At 42.2% G+C, this 10,685-nt stretch overlaps 1 protein-coding gene across 5 annotated transcripts in view; it reads right to left on the bottom strand.

The window, feature by feature from the left end:
• The window catches only part of pbxip1a (pre-B-cell leukemia homeobox interacting protein 1a), a 29,779-nt gene that overhangs the window by 9,122 nt on the left and 9,972 nt on the right, over positions 1-10,685 (bottom strand). For 2 of the 5 annotated variants that reach the window (XM_061897444.1, XM_061897441.1), the window contains 8 exons: positions 8,756-8,904; positions 2,757-2,844; positions 2,602-2,669; positions 2,062-2,524; positions 1,760-1,987; positions 1,477-1,520; positions 1,299-1,394; positions 1,044-1,215 (listed from right to left, as the gene is read on the bottom strand). In XM_061897444.1, the coding sequence (XP_061753428.1) occupies positions 1,044-1,215; positions 1,299-1,394; positions 1,477-1,520; positions 1,760-1,987; positions 2,062-2,524; positions 2,602-2,669; positions 2,757-2,844; positions 8,756-8,827 (1,231 nt within the window). In that variant the 5' untranslated portion in view covers positions 8,828-8,904. Of the gene's footprint in view, positions 1-1,043; positions 1,216-1,298; positions 1,395-1,476; positions 1,521-1,759; positions 1,988-2,061; positions 2,525-2,601; positions 2,670-2,756; positions 2,845-8,755; positions 8,905-9,199; positions 9,363-9,385; positions 9,728-10,685 lie in introns of those variants that run through there. The other 3 variants (XM_061897442.1, XM_061897443.1, XM_061897445.1) reach the window with 3 other exon arrangements.

Genomic DNA, 10,685 nt, shown 5'->3' with positions numbered 1-10,685 from the left:
TATACATGAAGTGGCAAGAAATACGTCAACAATGAATAAAGCAAAATTATGTTCTGGACCAAAAATCAATTCATATTCTCTACTGCTCACCAGTGTTATCATAGCTGAGTTAATGTGCAAAAATACGGGAACACGGGGATGGGTCAAATGCAGAGGATAATCACACCTAACTTTAAAATATGCTTTTACTTTGTGAAAGTAAATTTTGCGGCCGTATTTGAAGCACTTTGCTGCTACAATTCGTGATAACACGCACCCAACAGTGCAATAAACAAAAAAAACACTGAACGACCAAAAAAATATCACTTTCTTCATTAGCTTAGGACCAACAATCCCGGAGAAATTGTGACATTGGTGTTCAGTATGTCAAGTGTGGTGGCTGCCTCCAATGGATTTGTAATCACTGTATGTATCACTCAAGTGTTATTCTAACCAATTTTGCTTGGGGAAATAAAATGTATTTCCCGAAATAAAATCAGTTAGAATAATACTTGTATTATTCTAACTGATTTTACTTGGGGATATAAAGTACTTATTTCCCCCAAGCAAAGTCAGTTAGAATAATACAGGGAGTGTTCACCACTTGGAGGTGAGGGGAGCAGTGAGCAGCAGCGGTGGCCGCTGCTCAGGAATCATTTGGTGATTGAACCCCCAATTCCAACCCTTGATGTTGCCAAGCAGGGAGGTAATGGGTCCTATTTTTTATAGTATTTTGTATGACTCGGCCGGGGTTTTGACCTCATGACCTTCCGGTCTCAGGGCGGACACTATAACCACAAGGCCACTGAGCAAGTTTTATTGTACGTTTATGAGCTGGAGTAGGTTTAGAGCGATATATTGGCGTATTATTTTGTCTATTAGGTCAGAAAAACTTTTCAAAACGACAGCAATTGTATGCATCCAGCACAGCCGCACATGTCTTTGGTAGTTCACAATACTCTTTATACTTGACTCTGGCTAAAACTGCTGAATGCTGCCATCTTGTGGAGTCAACACATCACGGCGGTTGATCGGCACATTTACGGCACCAACAAAATATTTACCTGCAAGATGGCTGAGTTCAGTCACCATGACCCTCAGACTTTCCAGCTCTTTCTTCAAGTTGGGTAAAGACGACAACTCCTCCTGGAGCTGCACGTTTTCCTTTTCCAGTTCTGCTTTCTCCTGGCTGTCGATGCTCAGGGCCACCGCTTCGTCAAGCACCTTTTTCTGAGACTTGACAGAATACGCGAAGGAAACGTAAATGAGTTATCTGTTCATACCAGAGTAGACAATAGAATCTAAATAACGGAACAGACTTGCAGTTTAGCCTCGAGCAGAGTGATATGTTGGTTTTCCTGTGTTAGTTTATCCAAAAGTGCCACCATTTCCTGCGAATGATTGCTCGGCAAGTCCTGGAGGGAGAAAAGACAGGCTAATGAGCCAAATGCGACCGTGCAAGCTGCACACCAACTTACTCTAAAGTGACAGACAGACCTGGCTTTGTTCATCATCCAACTCGCCAGACGAGTCCAAGTCACCTGCCAACAACAACACCAGTCATAAAGCGCATTCTTTGGATTGGACACGTTTGCCAGCCTCAGACAAAGCATCTGCTTATCAATTAGCTAGTGAAAAATTCATGTTATTTGGAATTTCTTATGTTATTTGGATTTTAGTAGCTTGCCCGTGCGATTCAGGCCTGTTAATAAGCCAGGATACGTTGCTACTTTTTACTTCTTTCGCTGAATTAAAGGCAGTGGCCATGTTGCATGCTCACCAGACAGGAAGAGGGAGCCTAAGAAGAGCAGAATGAGAGCAGCCGCTATGCACTTGTTCACCGACCACCAGGCCTTGTCCTGCTGTCTCTCCGCCAGCCTGAACTGTGCATCCTCCTTTTCGTCATCCTCCTCCTCTTCCGATTTTGATGCGTCTGATTGGCCGGCCCTTTTCCGTAGTCCATCACCATGACTACTTGGAAAGTCGATATCGAAGCTAGTGGGGGACTCTAAAAGAGGGCATAGAAGATACTATAACGGCTTTCATTTAAAAAATGCCGTTAGAAATACATAGTTTGTGTACCCTCTTCATCCTCGTCCTGCATCTTGACATCCTCCACAGGGCCAACTGTCTCCGGGACAAGTTCTTCATCAGCAGGGCTTTCTGCTTCTATGAAGCTGGGAGCCTGAGAAGCTGTGATGGTTTCAGCGGGGATGTCTACTTGTGGGACTTCAACGGGTTCGACTCGGGCGTCAGACTCTGGTTCATCGTCAATGGGCCTCTCTGTTGGGTTGGTTTCAAGCAGGCGCCCCTCAAGCTCATCAGCAGCAGCGGTGGCGGATATGTCCCGGGGCACCAGGAAATCGATGCTAGAGACAAATGGCACGTCGGACATGTGCTCGTTGTCGCTGGGCGAGCTCGTCACAATGTCATGAATGACAGGAGCCTGGCTCTCGGTGTCCACTTCTGTCGGAGGCGGACTGAGTGGGCTTGGACTGTAAGGGATGGGACCCTCCCCGGACTCTGGGGCGGTCTCTTGACATACCTGGCGACCAAATGACGACATGTGTTAATCCTGATAACCTCTGCATACCTATACCTACGAGGTTATCGTGTAGCAACCTGTTGGCCTTCCTCTGATAAGGCTCTTTCTACTAGAATGCTACTTGGCTTGAACTCCATTGCAGCACCTGCAACAGACACACACACACACACACACACACATTCAGTCTTTTGCGTCATCAGTTTCACATCATTCCTTCTTGTCTCTTAAATACCTGCAGCCATGTCCTCGGACAGGCTCGGGGCGTCGCCCAGACTTTCCGTGCCGTCATCCACTGGACCCACGCTATCGCCGGCCGCCTCCTGTTACAAAAACTGGACTTAATTACAGAGAGTTGCAGGCACTATTTGAAAGAAGCGCCGATCTGATGATTGTGTCGGGGTAATTACAGAGAGTTGCAGGCATTATTTGAAAGAAGCGCCGATCTGATGATTGTGTCGGGGTGGAACAAGAAGTTCTGCTGTCCATTGATTGGTTGTTAAGCATAGTGCACCTGCTGTATTGTCGGTAGGGTTGGGGACCGAATTGGGTACTTTCATTAGGTACTGACCGAAGTTCGTCGGTAAACGGCTCTCGATTTAAGCAAATTAAACAGTGCCATATTTCGATACCTTACATCAGTGGTCTCCGCGGACCGGTCAACGCTTAAAAATTTGTCCCGCAGCCCGAACGGGGTGGGGAAGGTGGCGGGAATCCTTTTTTTTTTTTTTTCTTTAGTCATAAAAAAATACGTTTTTGTCATGAAAAAGTGAGGTTTTTGTGTTCGGTGCACTAATTGTAAGTGTATATTGTGTTTTTTATGTTGATTAAATTAAAAAAAAAAAAAAACTTTTTTTTTTTTTCTTTGTCATGAAAAATGGAGGTTTTTGTGGTTGGTGCACTAATTGTAAGTGTATATTGGCTTTTTTATGTTGATTTATTTTTAAATAAAAATGAATAAAAAAAAATTCTGCGGCCCGGTACCAATCGGGCCGCGGCCCGGTGGTTGGGGACCACTGCCTTACATGACGTAACATGCAGGTTGCTGCCTCAGTTGCAACTTTTCATTTTAGCCCTTTGTGTGGATTATAATTAATTGTTCATCTAAACAGGAAGATTTTAATATCCCATCAACTGTTACCGAAATGAGAGCAGACATTGTACAGTAAGCGATCTATTCAATGTGTTTGTATTTCTGGTTTAGGACAGGCTATAGTTTTTTCTAATAAAGCTGGATCTCGTCAGCAGGGCTTTTAAAACCTGTAACCTCACCCTCTTTATATTCAGGATAAAAAATATAAGGTTCTGGATCATCATTTTTCGCAAAGTAATTGTTGTTGCCTCTCACAATGATGGTAGGAAAGGGATCAGTGGTTCCCACCTCTAAATCAGGGATCACGTGACTGGCTTGTTCATTATCTTTCAAAATGGCTAAGGAATTTGTGAGATACAATTTAGTAATTTATTTACTCGCAAACTTTGTAAGTCTTTCTGTGTTATAAATCAGATCTATATGATATTAGCTTCAATACAGAGTAGGGCTGCACGGTTTTAAGAACAAACTTTCTCTCCAAAATTAAGATTCAATTCGATTTGCAATTTTTATATTTTATACGTATGAATAAAACTGAAAATAGCAAGTGAAGGAAGCCATGCTACTTTCAGACTGTCAATCAACATATCCTCTTTCAAGGTGCTACACATTAAGTAAATTATCGCATATTGTTTTAATAATTAACAATAATCATTGACATTTCAAATATTTGCCTTAATGCAGAGACTCCGAGCTTCTGTCTACATCATGCTCTTAAACTGAAGATATAACTGCTAGAAACTATAATGTAATGTAATCATATCATAAAGCAAGTAATCATTTAAAAATATAAACACATTTGATTCTCAATACTATAGAACTGTTTATGGTACTTTAATTGGAAAGTAAATAACTTTGTTACCGTAAATAAATAAAATGGTAAAATGGACTCTTATATCTGTAAGCTAGAATGTAAAAAAATATATTAAAAACCTAAAGTGCATTTTTTCACATTTGCAAAAATATGTCAGGGTTGTCTTTTTTTGTTATCAATGCAATCTCGCTTTGTCTGTGTAGATCATACTGCCTATCCGGGTTGTCTGTTATGTCTGTCTGTTGTGCTTCCTGTGTGTGTGTGTGTGTGTGTGTGCGTGATAGGCAAAATTCCTGAAAAGTGCAGTTCCCCTTTAAAGTCAGAGAAGTTTAAGCCCAAAAATTATGACAATGGTGAAGCTGTATTTTTGACAATTTTAGAATTGCATATTTGTATATAGATTTATTCTATCAGTGTTTGAGTACCTTCTTTTGCAGTATATATATTTTTTTAAATCAGCCTGACCCAAATCTCCGTAATCTTAGCTAACCTTTCATATCCTTTCACAAAGTGTGTCCTGTTAAACTGTAAGTGGGTTAGATATAATTATTGAATACGATTAAAATAAAGGGAAAGAACAAGTCGTGCATGTTTTTATATCAAGTAGTCTGGACTACTGCAATGCACTTTATACTGGCATTAGCCAAAAAGCTCTCTCCCGGTTGTAGTTAGTCCAGAACGCGGCAGCATGACTTAACAGGGGCCAGGAAACGCGAGCATATAACTTGAGTCTGCATGAATTGCTTTACGTGGACCCCAACTTAAACAAGTTGAAAAATGTATTCGGGTGTTACCATTTAGTGGTCAATCGTACAGAATATGTACTGAACTGTGCAATCTACAAATAAAAGTTTCAATCAATCAATCAAGGCTCCCTGTTCATTTTAAGATTTTAAAACATTGTTTTGTTTTTAAAGCTTTACATGGACTGGCACCTCATTATATCTCGGACCTCATCCAAATTTACACTCCTGCGCACACACTGAGGTCCGAGAGCCAGCTCCAGCTCGTGGTGCCCAAGACCAAACTTAAAACCAGGGGAGACAGGGCCTTCTCTGTGGTCGGCCCTAAGCTCTGGAACACTCTGCCCCTCCATGTTAGAACTGCTCCCAAAGTGGAGTGTTTTAAGTCTTGTCTTTATTTAGAGACCCACTCTTATTCTTCGGCTTTTAACACTACTGGAGTTGTGTGGTCCTGTGTTTTGTTTTTTTAATTTTGATTTCTATTTATTGTTTTAATTGGTTTTACCCTTTAAAATAGTTTTTAATCATATTTATTTTTGTTTTTAAGCATTTTTTTTTTTTAATTTTCATATTGTTTTTTAGTCATTGGTGGAGCTAAGGATATTTGAATATTGTTTTTAGTATTTTTGTGTAGCACTTTGGAAACATTTATGTTGTTTAAATGTGCTATACAAATAAAGTGGATTGTATTGACAGATTACTAATTCGCTGCGATGAGGTGGCGACTTGTCCAGGGCGTACCCCGCCTTCCGCCCGATTGTAGCTGAGATAGGCACCAGCGCCCTCACGACCTTAAAAGGAATAAACGGTAGTATCTAGGTCAAAATCAAATTACAGTATTCCATGTATGTAGTTTGATCATTTTCCTCGATTGATGTACTAATATCATGTGGTTTATTTTGTACATATGTACCATCATCCAGAGATACAAAGAATTGCTATTGCAACATCCAGTAGACTAGAGATGCGCGGTTTGCGGTCTTCGCGGGTCGGGCGGGTGACATGACGAAAAAATGGATTTTAAATAGATTCAGGCGGGTGGCGGTCGAATCATTCGGAAATATATATACATAGTTCAGGGGTCGGCAACCTTTACCACTCAAAGAGCCATTTTGACCCGTTTCACAAAGTAAAGAAGACAATGGGAGCCGCAACCATTTTCGCGATTATCTGCTGGTGGGCACCCAGATAACAAGAATAAGGGCATTAAATAAAGCCATTGCCTTTAACGCCCTCTACAACATGTACAATCTGCTTGGCAGTCCAGCAACATGCTGAATGTCGCTTCCTAACGCCTTCTACAACATGTACAATCTGCTTGGCAGTCCAGCAACATGCTGAATGTCGCTTCCTAACGCCTTCTACAACATGTACAATCTGCTTGGCAGTCCAGCAACATGTTGAATGTCGCTTCCGCAGTTACACGTACAAGATTGAAAGGCATACTGGGTGATACAGGTTACACTAAAGGTTCTGATATAAACAACTTTAACACTCTTACTAATATGCGCCACACTGTGAAGCCACACCAAACAAGAATGACAAACACATTTCGGGAGAACATCCTCACAGTAACACAACAAACGCAACACAACAAATACCCAGAATCCTTTGCATCCATGACTATTCCTGACTTCCCGCTAGCACCAAACCCTGCCCACCTCAACTGACGCACGGAGGGGGTGGGGGTCAGGAAGTCAGGAAGAGTCATGGATGCAAAGGATTCTGGGTATTTGTTGTTACTGTGAGGATGTTCTCCCGAAATGTTTTTGTCATTCTTGTTTCGTGTGGCTTCACAGTGTGGTGCATATTAGTAAGAGTGTTAAAGTTGTTTGTATCAGAACCTTTAGTGTAACCTTTATCACCCAGTATGCCTTTCAATCTTGTACATGTATCTGCAGAAGCAACATAAAACATGTTGCTGGAGTCTGGACTGGCAAGCAGCTTGTACATGTTGTAGAAGGTGTCAAAGGCAATGGCTTCATAACATTATTACTGTTATCTGGGTGACCACCAGCAGATAATCGCGAGAATGGTTGCGGCTCCCATTGTCTTCTTTACTTTGTGAAAGGGGTCACAATGGCTCTTCAAGTGGTGAAGGTTGCAGATTCCTGATATATAACAACGGGCGGGCGGTTGAGGTTTTGATAAAATGTTGCTTCGGATGGATGGCGGGTGGATGACGACTTTAGTGATGCGGTTGCGGGTGATATAATTGCCTATCCGCTAGGGGTGTAACGGTACACAAAAATTTCGGTTTGGTACATACCCCGGATTAGAGGTCACGGTTCGGTTCATTTTCGGTACAGTAAGAAAACAACAAAATATATATTTTTGGGTTATTTATCTACCAAATTTGTAAACAATGGCTTGATCCTTTTAACATTGGGAAAACTATAATAATTCTGCCCACGTTAATCCACATTAAACTGCCTCACGTTGTTGCTTGGATGAAATAAAATGACACAACTTTTCTTCTACATATAAAAAGTGCAACATTAAGCAGTTTCAAATCAACTCATCATGCTTAATTTATTACAGCATTGGGGAAGCCTGTAGAAGATTTTTATTATGTAAATGTTATATTTTTATCAACATGTGATAGCATGGACCCTGCCATTCAAAACTAGGCTGCTACATTACAAATGATTAATGTAACTATAGCTGAAAATTCATCCCTGACCACCATGGAGTTTATGTAGGCTTTATGATGCACTTGAAATATTTTATACACTATCAGAGACAAAAACTCTTCATTTAATATAATGTCCTTTTTTGCTGCTTCAACACACCTTAATCAACACTGTCCGTAACACACACACACACACACACACACACACACACACACACACACACACACACACACACACACACACACACACACACACACACACACACACACACACACACACACACACGCGCCCGCACACACACGCACACCGCAAAATGAGTTAACGTTTTGCTAAAAGCTAACTAGCCTTCACCTAAAGCCAGGACTGCGAGTGAGCTGAGCTGCAGTTTGTTTCTAGAAGGTCAACGGGCTCATAGTGATGTTTAGAAAGTAGTTGATTTGGAATATAATTTGGGGAGAGTGCGTTGCTCCCCTGCTAAAGACCTATCTGCTCAACATAGACACTGAAAACATGACGACATGCGCTCTGAATACGCATTGCTGATTGGCTTTGTATGTAACCAATCAGATGGTTGCGTGGGCGGGACAATGCAGGGTGCTGTGTACAGACACAGAGGCGGAGCGGAGCAGCTTGTTAAGACTTTAGCATAGGCGGCGACTCCATATGTTCGTGTGGAACTCGTTCGGCATTCCTCCGCACCGAACCGAAACCCCCGTACCTTAAGGGTTCAATACAAATACACGTACCGTTACACCCCTACAATCCGCGCATCTCTACAGTAGACACATGTAGAAGAGCTGTTTCATTTAAAAATTTTTGTTTAATTTGTATACTTAGCAAAGTCATCCCGCGGGCCGGATAAAACCTGTACGCTTGACACCCCTGGTTTAAAGTCTGTCTTGCATGGTATCAGAAGATGAAATTCAATACAATTCTCCACTTGTCACTTGCCTCAGGGGAGAGGAGGGTCCAGCTGTTGGTGGAGGAGCCACTGCTGCCGGTGCTGTTGCTGTTATCCGACATCGCCCTCTTTTGGCTCGACTTGGCACAGGAGGAGGGGACAACACTGTCAGGTCTTTTTTTTTTTTCTGGACACAATCCTGCGGACGACAATACAATTGCTTTACCAATGACTCATGCCGCCTATTCGCACTGCGCTGCAGTCCTCAAGCACACCTTCTTTCCATGCAAAAATAAAAGCCGTGATGCACACGCAGGATAAATAACGATTACGCTCACGCACGTTATGTAAGTACACAATTTGCCTCTATAACGTACAGCTGCGCAGTCCGATTTAAAGGTTTAGTCCGGAAGAATGATGCTTTGATGTTATTCGCTGCTATTGGACGTGGGAGAGCAGTGAAAACGACGAGGAAGCCAACACGAAACACTTACTAGATGTCAGGCTGCGTGGGGTTTACGTCTCTATGATGACGGCTTTAAAAGGCAGGCGACTGTGATGGTAAACAAAGGATGCTGACTAAAGTCAACACAAACACTTCCGCGTTCGCACTCGCGGCAGCACGCAGCTTAACACACGTCAGCGTGGTAATACGCGCACAAACAACACGTCATATTTACCCCGCTTCTTTTAGATGCAACCCCTGGTAAAAATACACACTTATTTCCTTAAAAAAAAGACGCTTCTCTCGTCTCTGGGAACTTGGGAACTTCGGGAATTCCAATCTGCCTCACGTCACCCGAACGGACTCTCGGCCAATAGGATTTCAGGAATGCCTCCCTCGAACCCGCCCATTTGGATGCTGTGAACCAATCAAAAAAAAGTGTGCGTCAGGCGAAAAGGACTGACAGGTTCCGAGTTGATTGATGTAAGCAGATGAAGGCGGCAGGTGATGGTGACTTAAAAGCTTCTCCAACCCCTAGCGACTCTTTAAAATATAAACTTAAAGCGTAAATGTAACCCCGACAAGTGCTCGGACATGTATTTATACTCGAGAGAGGCAGACGTGGACCAGCCGTTCACTGACACGTCTGCACATCTAAATTTGACTGAAGGGAGTTACCAGAATGGACAACCTCCACTCCAGTTGCTGGGGCTACTCACGTATTTCATCATCTGCAACTTAAAGACTATTGCACCAACTTCATAGATGTCAAATATTATTATTCAGCTCATTCACGTAAGAGATTAGACATATAAGATTTCCTCAGATTTAGCAATTAGGAATGACATATTGTTTGTTAAACGTATAGGATGTTCTATATCAGGGGTAGGGAACCTATGGCTCTCAAGCCAGATGTGGCTCTTTTGATGACCGTATCTGGCTCTCGGATAAATCTTAGCTGACTTTGTTTATCACTATATGTAATTAATAATTCCGCTGGCAATCACAGTGTTAAAAATAACGTTCAAAATATAAAACATTCTCATGCATTTTAATCCATTCACCCGTTTCTATCGTGCCTGTTCAACAAGTCGCAATAATGGTCAAAAGTATTTTTATTTATTATTGGTTACTTTCAGAATAACAATTTTATTAAAAGAATAAGAGATACGCGCAATTTAGTTGTTGAAATAAGGGAAAGTCCAAATAAAAGAGGAGGCGTGGAATTCTCTTGTCAGAGCGTGGGACGACACTGTACATAGAGCTAAATTGAATCCTGTCTCTGTTTAATTCCTTGCTCTTGTCTGTTTAATAGATGTCATCAGTGTTTGAACCTGACAGTTGTATTCAGTGTTAAAAATATTATATGGTGTGGAGAGGCGGGGCTGGCGGTCCGACGGCAGGGCAGGGCACGCCAGAGCCCGGCCCAAGATGGCGGGGCGTGCCGGGAGCGACGCAGCAATGGAGATCAGGTGCGTGGATTGCGCACCTGTAAATGATTAATGAATCTCCTCTTGCTGTATAAAAGGGCAGCA

Source organism: Nerophis ophidion, linkage group LG04, assembly GCF_033978795.1.
Source record: "Nerophis ophidion isolate RoL-2023_Sa linkage group LG04, RoL_Noph_v1.0, whole genome shotgun sequence".
Lineage (NCBI taxonomy): Eukaryota > Metazoa > Chordata > Actinopteri > Syngnathiformes > Syngnathidae > Nerophis > Nerophis ophidion.
This window is presented reverse-complemented; position numbering and strand designations above follow the sequence as displayed.